The 17,639-nt window shown below is 48.8% G+C and overlaps 1 protein-coding gene and 1 non-coding gene across 4 annotated transcripts in view; one reads left to right on the plus strand and one right to left on the minus strand.

Annotated features, from left to right (window-relative positions):
* The window catches only part of LOC138803180 (gelsolin-like), a 57,106-nt gene that overhangs the window by 23,791 nt on the left and 15,676 nt on the right, over positions 1-17,639 (minus strand). Inside the window, exon 3 of one of the 3 annotated variants that reach the window (XM_069987026.1) lies at positions 1,133-1,202. The exons of 1 other annotated variant lie outside the window; for it this stretch is intronic. In XM_069987026.1, the coding sequence (XP_069843127.1) occupies positions 1,133-1,156 (24 nt within the window). In that variant the 5' untranslated portion in view covers positions 1,157-1,202. Of the gene's footprint in view, positions 1-1,132; positions 1,203-1,270; positions 1,450-17,639 lie in introns of those variants that run through there. One more of the 3 variants, XM_069987023.1, reaches the window with a different exon arrangement.
* On the plus strand, positions 2,252-2,359 carry LOC138803187 (U6 spliceosomal RNA). Its single transcript, XR_011364891.1, has one exon. It is a non-coding gene; the product is annotated as a U6 spliceosomal RNA (small nuclear RNA).

Genomic DNA, 17,639 nt, shown 5'->3' on the forward strand with positions numbered 1-17,639 from the left:
GCCTTGACTAGCATGGGTCCCTCGTGCAGGACTCCCTCACCTGGTTTTTTAGGTCAGAGGGTAGATGATAGGGAAGAGGTAGGCAGGGTCTCTGCCTCTCTTCTCCCTTCCCTTTTTATTATCAATTGATCATAACAACTGAGGCACAGAGAGGTAGACCAACTCTGCCAGGGAAGAAACTTGTCCAAAGGGAGCATGCACTTCTGGACTATAGGTAAACCTCCCCACTCCCCTGTCCCCCAAGAGTGGCAAATCTAGGGAGCCCCGGGACTCATCTTATGCCTCTCGGTGCCTTTATGGCTGTTAAGAGCTAAAGGGCCCTCAGAGAGTTCATCATCCAGCCCCACTGTGGGAAATCGAAGACCAAAGAAAGGTGAGGGCCCAGCCTTTCTGAGGCTAGGAACATGACTCGTGCTATCACTTGCCAAGAAGGGACTGGACTGGCCTGTTAAGCCCAAGTGGCCTCTTGCACTGTCTGCCTCCTCCCTCCTGCCCCCCACCCAGTCCTCCACCCACCCACCACCCCGCAGTCCCATTTCTTGGGAAAGGTGGAGAGGACGCAGCCTTGCATCTGCAGGAGCCTGTTGGAGGGGCGGTCAAGGATGAGAAAGGTTGTTTGTTAGGCGTGCATGGAGACGGGCAGGATGGTTAAGCTAGAACCAGAGGAGAGAAACCAGCAGGCTCAGGTCACACAGGCTGGAAGGGAGATCTGAGGGGAGCAAAACTCAGATGGGAGAAATCAGAAAGATGGGATAGGCAGGAAGGCAGAAAGACCAAGAGTAGTTATCACCAGAGAGAAAGAGCAGAGAGGAGAATAAATAATAGGGATGACAATTAAGCAGACAGGGATGAGATACAGGAAAGAGGGAAGGGACTTGGCGAGAGAGAAAAGGAGAGAAAGTAGTAAGTGAGAGGGAATCCATGGGAGAAGAGATCAGAAGGTGGGAGGAGAGCCGTGGGGGCCATCAGAAGTTAGATAAGGAAAAGGAGAAACAGGGCTGCAGGGATGAGTGGGTGAGGGAGAAGTCCTTCTAAAGTAAGGTTAGCTTGCAGGGAGGGAAGCAGCCCTGGTCCCCTGAGGTCCCCGCTCCCCTCCCCTGGCCAGAGCCCAGAAGCAGCAAGAGATACTTACAAAGCAACAAAACAGTTTTTCCATTCTAGACCTGAATTACTCCCTTTTCCTAGCGCTGTATCTGCAAGAACTTACAATAGAGAGTTACTCCGGGAGCCCCCGTGTGGGGGGGAGAGGGAACCCCCTCTGGGCACTCACCCGGGTCTGGGTCCCCCTCCCCTGGGGTGCTGGCGCCGGGGCTGAACCCCGAGACGTGGTGGCCGCCAGGGCAGGTGACAGCGCGCACAGAGCCAGGACCAGCGCGCCCAGCCGCGCGGAGGAGCCGTGCAGCGCCATGGCAGCCACAGTGCAATGTCTGAGCCGGTCCGTAGCCTCACAGCCTCCCGTCCCCAGACCTTAAGTAGCTACCCGCCCAGTCCGCCCAAACCCGGGACCGCCCCGCAGGGAGGGCGCAGGGCAGGGCGCTGTGCCCTGATCCCCGCGGGGGAAGTGGGGAGGGGGTGGGGAGAGGCGGGGATCTATCCTGGATCTTGGAGACAGCTGGATTGCCACTGGGACCGACCCGACCTGGGCGAGGTCTCGAACCTCCCCGGGCAGAGACCTAGCCCAGAGCCTGACATACAGCAGGTGCTAGGTCAGGGCTAGCTAAGTGGATCCAAGAAAGAAGGATGGGGAGCCCATCTCCGGTCTCCTTCCGTGTGACTTCCCGCAAGCCTCCCCTGCGTTCTGTACCTAGCATGTTCCTGAAGCTCTCTGCATAATGGTATGTCAGAACATAGTTTTCAGAGTGAGTACTTAGGAAGAGCCCGGTGTTACTCAAATGGCTTGAATCCACAGTAGCTCTGGCAGAACTCCCACCCAAGGCAGCTGGCATAGCCACCAACTACAGGAAGGGAAGGCAAACCTCAGAGAGGGGCAGGGTGGGTCAGAGACGGAGACTGGCAACATGGCTCAAGTCTGTAATCCTAGCTACTCAGCAGGCTGAGATCTGGGGATGAGTTCCAAACCAGCCCAAGGCTGCTTTCCAGCCCCTAACAGACTTTGGCTTTTCTCTTTTTGTGCCAATATTGGGGCTTGAACTCAGAACCTGAGCACTGTCCTTTAGCTTTTTCCACTGGTGTTCTATTATTTGAACCACAGCTTTTTTTAATGGTTAATTAAAGAGATAGAAATCTCATGGTGCTCCCTTCCTCGCACATACTTGCTAAAATTGGAACAATACAGAGATGATTAGTCTGGCTCTTGCATAAGGATGACTTGCAAATTTCAAGCATGCTATATTTTTATAAAATGATATTGATCAAGCCGGGCGCTGGTGGCTCACGCCTGTAATCCTAGCTACTCAGGAGGCTGAGATCTGAGGATCGCGGTTCAAAGCCAGCCCGGGCAGGAGAAACCGTGAGACTCCTATCTCCAATAAACCACCAGAAAACCGGAAGTGGCGCTGTAGCTCAAGTGGTAGAGCGCTCGCCTTGAGCTGAAGAGCTGAGGGACAGCGCCCAGGCCCAGAGTTCAAGCCCCACGACCGACAAAAAAAAAAAAAAATGATATTGATCAAAATGAACTCCAAGAAATGGAAACAAGAGTGGTTTTTTGTTGTTGTTGTTGTTAGTTTACTTCTTTTTTCTCCTTTGTCGTTTTTGACTTCTGTACCTTTTGTCTTGTGAGTCTATGTAAGTTTATCTGTTTGGGGGAGAGAAAGGGGGGCACAGAAATGGAGGGACAAAGGGTGAACAAATGCAGCAGTGATACTCTCTAGACACTATGTTGGAAATGAACTATACAACTAGTGGGGGAGGGTTTGGGAGGGAAAAACAGAAAAGGAGGGAAGAGGTGACATTGTTGAAAAGTACTCATTACTTGATTTAGGTAACTGTAACCCCTCTGTACATCACCTTTACAATAACAATTTTTAAAAAAAGAATTTCATGGCCTTTCCTTCCCCAGACTAGCTTCGAACTACAAGTTTCCTGAGTCGCTAGAATTATGGCCATGAAATACTAGTGCCCAGCCTTTAAATAACATTCATTTGTTTTGCTTTTTGTTGTTGTTTTGGTTTGGTTTTTTGGTGCCAGTACTTGGGCTTGAACTCAGTACCTGGGTATTGTCCCTGAGCTTTTTCTGCTTAAGGTGCTAACACTCTACCACTTGAGCACACAGCTCCACTTCTGGCTTTCTGTGGTAACTTGGAGGTGAGTCTTTTGGGCTTTTCCTGCCCAGGCTGGCTTCAAACTGTGATCCTCAGATCTCAGCCTCCTGAGTAGTTAGGATTACAGGCGTGAGCCACCCATATCCCAAAACACGCATCTGTTTTAAAAAGGTTTATTTTTAACAAAACCTGAAGTTACTTCCATGTACAAAGTTGTTCTTTTTTGATACTCTTTATCTCTTCCCATGGGGAACACTTTAGATTCATATCTTGCAGATAAGAAGCCCGTGCTTCTTGAGCTGGTCGCCTGCTTTCTCTGTTCCACTCTCCTGGGCAAGGGAGAGTCTCAATCTTCTCCCACGCATTATGGGAAGTAAGAAGTTGAAGACCTGGGCTGGATTTCTGTACATTACTTGCTTTTTTTCCATACTTCTGGTTCCCTATCTACTACAGGCCATTGCCCTTGCTTGGGGTTAGATTATTCCTATAAAAACAGCCTGGCCTGCAGTTGGGCAAACAGTCACCCATCCCAACTCCTCCTGGAACCTGGGTTAGAAAGCTTCTTATCTAATGTGGCTGAAATTTGCTCTTCCCCATCCACAACTTCCTCCTCCTTAAGAGGGAAGTGGGGCTCAGATCAAAGGCTAAGAGAATACAGAGTGGAGAGAAGGCAATTGCCACCACAGGAAGAAGCTTCCTGGAGGAGGGGACTTGTAATCTAGGCCTTGAAGTAGAGGGAACAGACTGGGCAAAGGGCAGGCAAACACAGGCCATGTCCAGGGAATAATGAGGGTCAGCTGATGTGTAGGGGATACGAGGAGATGGGGCTGGCCAGGGAGGCAGGTGCCCCAGAGACCTATGAATCACACTGAAGAGTCGACTTCATTGGGCGTCTGTGGAGAGCCTTAGAGGGATGCTGATTTCTCAAGTGTTTCATGGCCTGGGTATGCCTACCCTCAGGCCCATGAAGCCTGCAGAAGACCGACCTGGGCTAGACTCAGAGTGTCTCCCCTCCTCGCAGGAAGATTTAAGCCCACTGCTCATGCCTTCTTGATGGCTACATAAGCCAGTGTCACCTCTCTGGAGAGCAAGTTGGTTGTTTAAATTCAAAACATACATTTCCTACAGAATTACTTACAGATGAACACCAACATATACGTGCAAGGATGTTCACTGAAGCATTGTTTGGAGGAAATTGGAAAAGATCCAAGTATACTGGCTTAAATAAATTATAGAGCTGCCATACAATGAACCACTATGCAGCTGTGGGGGGAGGGGGGGAGAATAAGTTTGATTCGATGGTGCCAGGCACACAGTAGGCACTCAGTAAGCTCAGAGACACATCCAGGTGCACAAAAAAAAGCAAACTGTAGAACAATAATTTCTCCTATTCCTCTTTTCACAGACCTCCCACAAGAAGTCAATAAACACTAAACTGTTCAGGCAGCCCGTTGAAAGGATGAAAAAGATTTCACTCTAGGACATGGCGAGGCTTGCCTGAAGCTGAAGGAAATACCCAGATCACTGCAATTATCAGCACTCTTTCCAGAGTGATGGATTCCTGTGAGAATGACACAAACGATAGAATCTAGTAAAAATCATGGAACTGTACACTTACAGTGAACGAATTATGTATGACATGCAAAGTATACCTCATGACACTTGCGGGGAAAAAAGTTTTCAGATGCATTATACTCAAGTTGACATGCTGAATTGAGTCTCATTTATCCGACTACTTAAAGATGATCATTGAAAAACTTTCAAAAAGCATTGCTGTAGGTATTAAAACTTTAAAAGCATACATCCAATATAGTTTACTTTTCCTATAGGACACTAATCGTGTGTGTGTGTGTGTGTGTGTGTGTGTGTGTGTGTGTGTGTGTGTGTGTGTGTGTGTGTGTGTGTGTGTGTGTGTGTGTGTGTATGCCAGTACTACAGCTTGGACTCAGGGCTTGGGCTCTGTCCCTCAGCACTTACAACTCAAGTCTGGTACTCTACCACTGGAGCCACAGCTCCACTTCTGGCTTTTCTGCTGGTTAGTTAAGAGATAAAGAGTCTCCCTTACTTTCCTGCCCTACCTGTCTTTGAACTGCGATCCTCAGATGTCATCTTCTTGATTAGCTAGGATTATAGGTATGACCCACTGATACTCAGTATAGAAACAATGCTTTCTAGACTTAAAGGGATACTTGCTTCTTAGACAATTCAGAAAATGCAAGTGAACATCAAGAGGAAATGTCCTTATCCTCTCAGCCCCACAAAGGGAACCTGAAGCGACAGCCCGCCTGCCTGGCTGAGCAGCCCCCCTTATAGAACAGTGTGGCTGGGACTTGCCCAGTTGGTGATTAACAGGCCAAGGTGGCTCAGCTTAGACCCCAAGGTCAGTGACCACCAGTCCAGGGTCCCTAGCTTCAGGTTAATGATCACAGAGGTCCTGCAGCTTTGCCTGCCTTGTAGGTTTGGAACTTGGTCCCTGGTCCTAGCCTTCTAGGACCCCCAGGGTGGGGAACCCTCAAAGAGGACACCAATACGTGGGGAGGAAGGTGGAGTAACACTAGCTGACTGGGTTCCTTGCCTAGAAGATGATGTGTAGGTTCAAGAGAACTCAGGTTCTCTTGAAGCACCTCCCCTCCCCCATGCCAGGGCTGGCTTTATCAACGACTTCCTGGATAGCTTTGGGCAGTTCATTGTCCATCTGCTGACCTCAGTGTCTCCATGTACAAAAAACAGGGGGGCCCCGCTGCGGTCTGAGTCTAAGTCTCATTTCCAGGACAGCACTCCCAATGCTGGCTGTACAATCATACCCAGAATGTACATGTCCCTAAGCTGCAGGTCAGAGGAGAGGATCAGGTCACCCCTATGGGTCCTTTTGAATCAGATAGCCCAGGACCTCTGATTTAAGCCAGGAAGAGCAGCATGCCAAGCCAGGGAAACTGAGGCTTGGAGAGGGACAGTCACTTACTCAGGGTCAGTCTGCTGGAAGGAGGTATTACTGAGATTTGAACATACATCCAACCCACTCCAAAGCCAGTGGGACCAGGCAGGAGCCCTGGTACCGCCTGGCAGGAGTAGGGCCACCCTACAGAGTCTCCAAGTTGTAGTTGCTAAACCACCCAAGCCCAGGCCAAGCTGGTAGTCAGGAGTCTCTAACAGGAAGAGGCACCAAGAAAGCCATGAGTGTCCAGGACAAAGGTTTGGGCCACTAAGTGGAGGACAGACTGTAGTCTTTTCCTTGTAACACATGGCACTCAGGTCCAGCACGGGTTCTTTGACGTGGGACAGACAGACTCCCCACCAACTTCCTCCATCAGTCTATCTGCTGCACCTCCATCTTGATCTTCATCCTGCTCAGTGCCACACGCTTAGCAGCTATCCAGTGTCCACTACAGGATGAAGTGGTACAGCCCACACTCCTCTGCAGACCCTGGGGGACTGTGGCTGACCCCAACCCCCCCCCGGCCATCTACAACCGGCCCTAGACCCTCATTCTCTCTGTGACTGACCTCAGGCCAGTCTCTGTATTTCTCTGGGTCTCTCAGTATGGTTAACATCCACTAGGCGTAGCCTCATCCGCACCCCCCACCCCCTCCACCCCCCAGCCATGATATACAAAAGACCTTGGCTGGGCCTGAAGACACCACCCTGTTCTTTTCCTTCATCTCAAACACTGTTGTTCTGGATTTCCCAGGCAGCCAGCCATTCTCATACAGCTTGTTTGCTTTTGCTAACACTGTTTCTCTCTCTAGTCCTCCTGGGAGCACCCGCCCCTCTGGCCTAGGGCTCTGCCAGCAGGGACAATGGTCAGTAAACAGAGAAGCCAGTTATGAAACCCAGAGAAACTGGACAGGGCCTAGACAGGTCCTGGCGAGCCCTGTGGACTGGAAAGAACTCAGCTTTTAGAATCGAGTGGCCTGCGATGAAGGCCTCAGTTTCCTCATCTATAAAATGGGGGAGGATGAGACTGAGCCGAGGAAGCCATGAGGGGGTCCAAGGCCTGACACTCAGTAGAACCTCCCCAAAAGTGAGCACTGTCTTCCTGAACAGTCTGCTTGGCTTGCACAGAGGCAAAAACACATTCACCAAGGAAGAGCAGCATGGAACGAGGGGGGTGAGGAAGTCTATGCATCTTGCAGTGGAACTTGTGTTCAAGACTGAGCTGTGTGACCTAGAGCAAGGTCTTTCCCTCTCTGAGTCTCAGGTAATGCATCTACAAATAGGGACAGTGATGTCCAGTTGCAGAATGTGGGGTGGAGGTGGGGTGAGGAGGGCTGAGTACACTACCCAGAGCAGGGCTGGGTAGCAATAATGAGCATCAGTTTCTCCTTGTTGTTATGACAACACCAAGAAAAAGAGGATGATGCCTCACGACCACAAAGCCAGTGCCTGGCATGACAAACCTAGAACTCAGGTCTCTGGACAACCAGGCCAGAGCCGAAGTCTAGGTTTCTATGGATCAGGGCTCCCTGACAGGCCAGCTGGGCCTCTGCCTTGGCCAAGTTCATCCTGGGTGTGGACAGCAATTGGGCAGACGGCCAGTGAGTCTTGGCTGATGCCACCTCTAAGAGGCCAATCATCCCAGGGACTGAAGCCACTGGCCCTCTCCAATCTTCCAGAACCAACCCCACCTTATGCAGCAAGCCAGGGCAGGACATCCAGAGGGGCCCCGCCCCACCATTTCCTGACCCCATGCCCTGGAAGCTGCAAGGTTTGGCCATCCATAGTGTGAGCCCCGGGGCCCTTGGTGCCAGGATCCATAGCAGCAGCGGGCTCTCCCCTGCCTTAGGGGAGGAGCTTACCCCGGGAGACTTGGGGATCCAAAGAATTGGGTCCTAGCCTCTCTATCCTGTCCCGTCCTCCCTCCCCACTCAGGATCCTGGACCCTGCCAAGGGAACCTAGGCAAAATACAAATGCACACCATGCAGACACGGTGACTCGAACCTGCAGAAGACTCGGAGGACACCGACTGTAGGTAGGTCTGCTGGCAAAGGAAGGTAGGGTTTGTGATGCCCCAGCCAGGAACAGATGGAGCAGGAGAAGCTACAGGGCAGCTCCACAGAGGGAGGACTTTCCAAGAGGGAGAAAAACAAAGGGAGGGACCCATGGGTGTGTTTTGGAGAAGAGCTCCCACAGAAAAGTCTGGGGGCAATCTACCCCTGAACTAGCTAGTAGAGTTAAGCAAGTCATCTTGGATCTCTGTGTCACCATTTCCTCATCTGTAAATTGGGGATTACAGTACCTTCTTCCTATGCTTGCTTTAAGAATTGAACCAGGTAAAACACACTTGGGTTTTAACACAGAGTTTAATGTAGATTAAGTGTTAGTAAAGTTGCTCTTAGGCAGGTATGATGCCAGGTGTGGTGATGTAGGCTTATAATTCCAGGGCTAGGAAAGCAAAGCCAGGATTTCCAGTTTGAAGCCAGCTTGGGCTATGTAGTGAGCTCTGGGCTAGCCTGAAGTACATAGCAAGACTGTCTCAAACGAGAGATCCAGGCGCCAGTGGCTCACGCCTGAAATCCTAGCTACTCAGGAGGCTGAGATCTGATGATCACAGTTCAAAGGCAGCCTGGGCAGGAAAGTCTGTGAGACTTTATCTCCAATAAACTACTCAGAAAAAGCCAGAAGTAGAGCAGTAACTCAAGTGGTAGAGGCTAGATCTGAAGATCCAGGTTTGAAAGGAGCCAAGACAGACAAATCTGAGACTCTTAGCCCCAATTAGCCAGCAAAAAGCCCGAAGTGAAGATGTGGCTCAAGTGGTAGAGCATCAGTATTGAGCAGAAAAAGCCAAGCACTTGTAGGATGAGACAAAACAAAACCATGAGTTCTGGGTGCCAGGAGGGCTCAAGAAATTCCACCTCCGGTCCACAGCCTCTCCTGAGTGTCCACCTGCCTCCTCAACAGCTCTCAGCAACTTCTACCTCTGCTTCCACAGCCCCAGCCACAATCAGGCTCGCTGTCCCCCAAGGCCCAGAAACACCAACAACATGCCCACAGTCCACAGTGAAAGCCAGGGAGGGGAGAGCAGGGAGTAAGTACCACGTGGAGGAAAACTACTGGGCTCTGTTGGTCCCAGTCCATGCTGGTGGGCTGGGTCTAAGCAAGAGGATCTGAGGGGTGTGGCAGGCCCTTCCTGAGCCATGCACTTGGCCCTAGGACTTGACCCCTGTCCAAGCTAATGGGGTATTGGGGCATGCTCCAGATCCCACTGCCCCTCTGGGACACTCCCACTCTTTGGCATCCAGAGACAGGCAGGAGGAAGGGAAAAACAGGCAACCCTTTGTGAAGAGGAGGAAAAAGGCCCCTGCTGCTGCTTCCTGGAGCCCTGAGCACTGCCACGATAGAGAGTCCCAGTGTAGCCTTGGAGCCCACCCGCTACCGTAGCTCAGGTCCCACACTGCTGGGACCACGTGTCTAAGTATATACATTGTACCATGCTCTCGACACCAGGACACACACACATCTGGCCCTGGATTCCTCATGCCCTGCTCTGAGGGGGCGGTTCTACCTGATAGCTGCATCCCATGTCACTTTTCTCTTGGATCATGTCTCATGGATGCCCTGTCCACAGCACCTTCCTGGTCCTAGGCCTTAGCAGTAAGTGTCCTAAACCTGCATTTCCATCTCTGGCTCCAGGATTCATAGCCCAAAGGGTAGAAGGTAGTTTGATACAATGGCTAAAAAGAATGGGCTCTGGGACAGTCTGTCTATGTGACCCTCAACAGAGCCTAATATTCTTCAGCTCTAAAATGAAATGGTATTAACCCATCAGGGCCATCCTGGAGAACAAAAGTCCATCATGCAGGTGAGATGCTCAGCCCTGGGCCTAGTGTAGAATGAGTGCTTTACAATGCTCAGGCCAGGTACCGGTGGCTTGTGTATGTAATCCTAGCTACTCTAGAGGCTGAGATCTAGGATTGAGGATTAAAGCCAGCCTGGGCAAGAAAGTCCATGAGACTCTTATTTCCAATTAATTATCAGAAAGCAAGAGAAATAGAGATGTGGCTCAAGTGGTCAAGAACCAACCTTGAGTGAAAAAGCCAAGCAAAGAGTCAGAGGCCCTTAGTTTAAACCCTAGTACTGGCACATATGCAAACACACAAATACACACATAAAATAATAGTAATAAAATAATAATCATCATAAATAATAATAATGTTAACTAGGGCTGTTGGAATGTTCTATGTGCCGGGCTCCCTCCCACATCCCCAGCTCCTCTTGTGCATAGAACACTTTGTACACATCGGGAAAAACTCAAACAATACCCTGCAAGGGCAGGGGGAGTAATTCTTCCCTCTTGTACTGAGGAGAAATCCGAAGGTCAGAACACAGAAATACTTTGAGTAGGATTGTAGAGCCAGAAGCATGAGGCTGGGAAAAGAACAGGATCTGGGCATTCAGAGGCAAAATAGATGAGTGGTTAGCCATGAGGTGGACAGGATACTGGTTGCAAGCAGGCACAAGGGATCCTTATGAAGTAATAAAAATGTTCTCAAGATTGGTTCTGAAGATGAGTGCATAAGCAAGACATGGTGATACACGCCTGTAATCTCAGCACTCAGGAATCTGAGGCAAGAAGATTGAGGCCACCACCAGCCTGGGCTACTGAGTGAGACCCTATCTCAATAACACACAAACAAACCAAAACCGGGTAGTTGTATAATTACGTTTATTAAAAATCACCACATTCAGCTGGGGGCTAGTGGCTCAAACCTGTAATCCTAGCTATTCAGGAGGCTGATCACAGTTCAAAGCCAGTCCAGGCAGACAAGTCTGAGACTCTTGTCTCCACCAGAAAATCAGAAATGTCTCTGTGGCTCAAAGTGGTAGAGTGCTAGCCTTGAGTGAAAAAACTCAGGGACAGCAACCTGAGTTCAAGCCCTGCAACAGATTAAAAAAAAAAAGCCAGAAGTGGAGCATGGCTCAAGTGGTAAAGAGCATAGAAAACTAGGCTTGAGTTAATAAGGCTCAGGGACAATGCCAGGCTCTAAGCTCAAGCCTAAGACCAGCACATACATACACACACACACACACACACACACACACACACACACACACACACAATCACTGGATTAATGAAAATGAGTAAAATAGATGTTACATAAATATATGTGATTTTATTTCAAAGAACTATGCAAACTATATTTTTAGAATATTGTTTCTTTACTTTTTACTATTTTGTAAACTTATTCTTCCTGTATTTTTCCTTTTTTATGTGTGTTGGTGCGAGAGCTTGAACTCCTGGCGTAGGGGCTGTACCTGAGCTTTGTGTGCTGAGGGTTTGCACTCTACCGCTTGAGCCACAGCTCCACTTAGAGCTTTTTGGTGGTTAACTGGAGATACAAGTCTCACAAACTTTCCTGCCTGGACTGGCTTTGAACAGGGATCCTCAGATGACAGTCTTTTGAGTAGCTAGAATTATAGATGGGAGTTACTGGCTGTTGTTGTTGGGGTTTTGTTTTGTTTTGGGTTTAAACGACTTTAATAGTAACAAGTAATAAGATAAAAAAATTTTCCCCAAACAAATAAAAATCCATTGGCATTATTCTCCTTTTTTCTCTTGGTCTGTTTTTGCTCATGCTGTTGATTTTTTAAAATTTATTATTGTTGTTTTTAAATAAGGAGCCCCACCCTTCCCACACACCACTCTCCAAAACATTCCACAAGAGCCGTCCCTTGTCAAGCCGCCCCAGCTTGGAGCCACTAACCTCAGAAGGCAGCTGGGGAACACCTCTGGAGCTCAGGTGTGCAGAAACTCCCCTAGCACACTCAGGCAAAGGACAGTTTCCCAGGCCACACCCCCTGCACCCAACGTGTGCATCTGAACGTCTGAATGAGGCTTGATTCTAAGGCTCAGCCACTAGTAAGACCCACTCAACAAAGCCCACCACCTTCCTTTCACACGTAGGGAAACTGAGGCCAAACAGGAAAGAGTGGGAGCTTATCAAGTCTGGTGGATCAAACAGTGGGAGAGCCAAGACTGGAACTAGGGCTTCCTTCCTCTCCCTTTTCTCTTCTCCCTCCTCCTCCTTTCTTCCCACAACTCCCTGGCCCTCAATCTTCATGACTCAGACTCTGAGTCATCGCCTGGCACCAGTGGAAACTTCTTAAGAAAAACAATCCCCACACAAAGCTCCCCTGATCTGGGGAACAGGATAGGCCCAGGGGACTGGTTGGGGGTGGGGGGGAGGTGCAGGGTGGAGCGGGATGCCAGGATTTTCCAGATCTCATCTCTCCTCTTGGCCACCGACTTGTGCAAGGCCCTATATTAGAAGCTTTTCCATTTAGCACTTCTCTAATTCCTCCTGCTGATGAACCAGATACCACAACAGGCACTGTCTGGTCGAATTCTCCCCAAGACCTATGACTGGCATTATCCCATTTAATTAATAGGAAAACTGAGGCTTGGAGCTGTTTAATAGGAGGCTAAATAGTTAGGAAGTGCAGAACAAGGTTTGCATTCAGGACTATTATTCTCCTCTCGCATCTTTATTTTTGTGTGTATGTGGTGGTAGTAGGAGGTTTGAACTCGAGGCTTCATGTTCTGACTTAGTTTTTTTCTCACTCAAGGATGATGCTCAGTCTCTTGAATCATTATCTCCAGTTTTGGGGTTTTTTTTTGTTTTTCATACTGGTTAATTGGGGATAGGAGTCTTTGAATTTGTCCTGGCTGGCTTCAAAGCAGTATTCTTAGATCTTAGCCTCCTGAGTCTAGGATTATAGGTGTGAGCCACAGGTACCCAGCCCTGGCATCTTTAAAAAAAGTAGCTAAAGCCCAGAGGGTTGTGCAGATGGATATTAGATATGCAAGGTAAGTAGCCAGGACAGGTACTACTGCTTCCCTCCTTCCCTCCCTTCCCTTCCTAGCCCTGCCATGGTATGTCCTGGCCCAGTGAGGAACACAGACAAGGAACACCATCATGGCTCAAGCTGCTGTGGGCAGTGGGAAGTCCACAAAAGGTGAGCATTAGAGCAGGGACTTGAAGGATGAACCCAGCTTTGTCTTTGCAGGCACAGGAACTGGTAAGCAGGTAGAGGGTGGCTGGGAGGTGTGGTCTGTGCAAGGGGGAGGTGTGGCCGGATGAGAGGGCAGGCAGGTGGGAAGGAGGCCCTCCACCATAGCTGCGGTCCTAGGCTGTGAGGAGTCCCCAACATGCAGGAAGAGAACAAGGTGGGACCAGGACTCATCTCTTTAGATCTGCCTGGTGACTAAGCTGGGAAGTTAGGAGCCTCCATGTCCCTCTTCCTAGCAGTCTTCTACCCCAATTCTCTTTTTGCTCACCTGTGGGTCCCAACTTCCCCCAAAGGCTTCTTCCTCTGCCACGGCTGGGCTGAGTGGAAGAAAGGTGGTGACCTCCTAACACAGGCCAACCTAATCCCATCAGCCTGTGAATACAAGCCTGTGGCTTTGTCCAAAATAGCTGTGCCAAGCCCAACACCGCAGGCACCAGGGGCACACACAGTTCTGGAAATGATCCTCCTCCCCAACACAATGAAACACCAAAACTTCCTCAGGAACCCAGTGTCATGCTCCACTGTATTTTCTTAAGGGTGGGGTGGGTTTGAGGGGGAAGAGTTCCACCTGCCTACTGCTGATACCAAAGCTGGGCCTGGGTCTCTTTTCTGCTCCTCACCCTCTGTGGACCATGGGCCAGCCATTCTCTCCCTCCCCCTCTCTCTCCTCTCTCTCTGGACCTCAGTTTCTCCAAATGTGAACTAAGAAAGTCAGATGTGTACCCTCAGGCAGAATATTCCCCAGTGTTGTCTGAAGGTAGCCTCTGCCACTTGAGGACCATTTTACTGTTCCTCTCTCCCTATTCAACTTGAGAATTCATTTCACTAATGAATCTATCTTATAACACTAGTGATCAAACCTAGATCCTTGTGCATGGAGTGTAAGCACTCTACCCCTAAGCTATATATCCCTGGCCTTTGACTTTTTGAGACAAAAAAAAATCAACTAAATAGTCCAGGCTGGCTTTGAACTCACGATCCTCCTCTTCAGTCTCCCACATGCAGGAATTACAGGGGTTACCTGACCACTCTGGGCAATGAAAATTGGTCTTTTTTTTTTTTTTTTGGTCAGTCATGGGGCTTGAACTTTGGGCCTGGGCACTGTCCCTCAGCTCCTCAGCTCTTCAGCTCAAGGCTAGCACTTTACCACTTGAGCCACAGCACCACTTCCAGTTTTCTGAGTGGTTTATTGGAGATAAGAGTCTCACAGACTTTCCTGCCCAGGCTGGCTTTGAATCATGATCCTCAAATCTCAGCCTCCTAAGTAGCTAGGATTACAGGCATGAGCCACTGGCACCAGGCATGGTCCTGTTTTTTAAACTGGAACTGCAATGGGCTAAAGAAAAATGAATGAGTCCACAGTTTTGTAAATCACTGACCCTACTGGGGACCCAGATTCCTTGGCCATAAGATGAATATGTTTGGTGGGATGATGCTCACAGGTCTATGATCATTCTTTAAATTCACTTTCTCATTTAGTGTTTTTGAGAAACCTGCAAGCTGGCTTGATACACTCATCTTGTGTTAGTGCTGGCAAGAGAGGTACAAATAGGCCAATCCAGACCCCTGTGCTTGGCCTGAGCCAGATATCAATGCTAAAGACATTTCCACCCCGTCCATGTCCCCTAGAGGCCTTCGTGAGGGCTGCTCAAGATGTCCACATATTTATGGTCCAAAAGAAGAGCTCCCCAAGGAGCAGCTGATGACAGACTGAGCTGTAAGGGGCCAACAAAGATATCAAGATGAACTGGCTGTCCCATGACTGTGCACAGGCGACAGACTTCACTTCCCTGTCTTCTCCCTCACCCCCACTTCATGGCAAGGAACAGAGGCCGAGATGGATTGAAGACCTTGTTTAAGCGGCACACAGGAATCCAGGTCAGAGCTGGCTACAGGCTCAGACCTACTGTCCTAACCACACCCAGGCTGCAGTGTGGACAACTCAGGCTTTTGGCCAGCAGGGGCAGAATGGAGCAAGGATAAGGAACAAGGGACAGACATGAGAATTTTGCTCTGTGAGTGTGAATGGGGGTTGGTTGGTGGGGTCAGCGAGAGTGACAAGGCTTTACGGGTGACATTCATTGTCTCCAGCCAGCTTCCAGCACAGCGCATTTCTGCTCCACCCTTTCAGATTGAAATCCCATCATTCAAGTCATTCCTCAGCTCAAGACCCATCCATGACAGGCACTGGTGGCTCACACTTGTAATTCTAGCTACTCAGGAGGCTGAGATCTGAGGATTGTGGTTCAAAGACAGCCTGAGCAGGGAAGTCCATGAGACTCTTATCTCCAATTAACCACCAGAAAACCAGAAGTGGCGCTGTGGCTCAAGTGGTAGAGTTCTTGCCTTGAGCTGAATTGCTGAGGGACAGTGCCCAGGCCCAGAGTTCAAGCCCCACAACCAACAAAAATAAAAGACCCATCCATGGCTCCAAGGCACCCAGAAGATGAAGGCCTGATTTTCAAGGCCTTTCCCAACCTCTTTCTCCCTGTCAGTATCTCCTGTCACTTTTCCATCCACACTTTATTCACTAATTCCCAAGTACAGAGGGCTTCTCTGAGCAGCCAGGCCTTTGCATACTCCCGTCTAACCCAAAGTGCCTGTGTCCCCATCCTCAGGCCAGTGTGTATCACTCCAGGATGAAGAGCTCTCAATGGCTCTCTAGGCCCCTTGGCACTTATCACTGTGTACTCCAGGCCTCAGTTTACCTCCCTCTCCAGAGCAGAAGTCAGAGAGGGTTTGGCTGGTAAGTGTAGAACCCAGCTGGCACAGATGGTGTACACCTGTAATCCCAGTTACTCAGAAGGCTGAGATTTGAGAATTGTGGTTCAAAGTCAGTCAATGCTTATCTCTAATAAATTACTAAAAAAAAAAAAGATAAATACATAAAAGGTAGAATTGGAGCTGTGGCTCCGGTGGTAAAGCACTAGCTTTGAGCAAAAGAAGCTTCAAGGACAGTGCTTCGGCCCTGAGTTCAAGCTCCAGGACCAGCACGCACATATGCGCGCGCACACACACACACACACACACACACACACACACACACACACACACACACACACACACACACACACACACACACAAAGCAGAACTGAAAGAATCCTGGGATTCACATTTCCCAGGACTAACATCACCAGGCCTCATACCAGGCAGTGTCAGGACACCTGGGTTTGGAAAAACCCAACATGACATCCTCAGCATTCATCAGGCTGGTCCCTGGTCCTGTCTCTTTCAAGGCTTCTACTAATTAAGTCTCTCCATGGTTCCCAGTGGCCAGCCTAAAAGGCAAATTCAAGAGCAGCATGATCTGGCCAGTCCTGTGTTCTCTGTGCTGCAGCAAGCCTCCCTTTCCCTGCTCATTCTGCCATCCCTTGCTCCCTCTTAAAGGCTCTGCCTTGAAGGTTTCTCTGCTCTGACCAGACAAGACAACCCCCGCTTCAACACACCCACCCCAAATTGCTTCCATAACCCATTATTTCCTTCACAGCTGAAGTCAGAATGAATCTATGATGCCAGTAATTCTACTGTACCACTCAGGTAAGACAGAAAAGTTCCATCCTTTGCTGATTCTCCAGTACCCAGATTTAGCCTAAATACCTATCAAATTAATCCATGAATGAATGGAAGAGTGAATGAACCTATTTCTATAACTCAACAAAAAAGATGATCAGAATACTGAGAACATTTGAGACAGAAAAACAGGGCTCTAAAGTCAGAAAGGTAGAGGATGATCAATATGTCTGGCCATAAAGGAAAAACAAATCAAAACAACACTGAGATTTCACTTCACCCCAGTTAGAATGGCCATTATCAAGGCTACAGACAATAACAGATTATGGCAAGGATACAGCCAAAAGGGAACTCTAATATACTGTTGGTAGGAATGTAAATTTGTTCAGCCACTCTAGAAAGCAGTATGAAGGGTCCTCAAAAAACTAAACATAGAACTACCTAATGACCCAGCAATCCCATTCTTGGACATGTATCTAAAAAATTACAAACTAGAATACAATAAAGCCACCAGCACAACCATGCTCATTGCAGTAAGATTCACCATAACCAAAGTATGGAATCAGCTCAGATGGCCCTCAATGGATGAATGGATCAAAAAGTGTGGTATATACACGGTGGAATTTTATTGTGGCATTAGAAAGAATGATATTACATTGTTTGCAAAAAAAAATGGAAACACTTGGAAAGAACCATGTACACTCAGGCTCAGAGAGACAAAGAATAATTTTTTTCTCATATGTGGAAGCTAGAATTAATTTATAAATATATAAATAAATACTTTGGGGTGGTATTCAAGTATACATAAATATATTAATTAAAATATGGCATATTCAGCTGGACACTGGCAGTTCATGCCTATAATTCTAGCTACTCAAGAGGCTGAAATCAGAGGACCA

The sequence above is a fragment of the Dipodomys merriami genome, unplaced genomic scaffold, assembly GCF_024711535.1.
Source record: "Dipodomys merriami isolate MVZ:Mamm:240054 unplaced genomic scaffold, mDipMer1.0.p SCAF_336, whole genome shotgun sequence".
NCBI lineage: Eukaryota > Metazoa > Chordata > Mammalia > Rodentia > Heteromyidae > Dipodomys > Dipodomys merriami.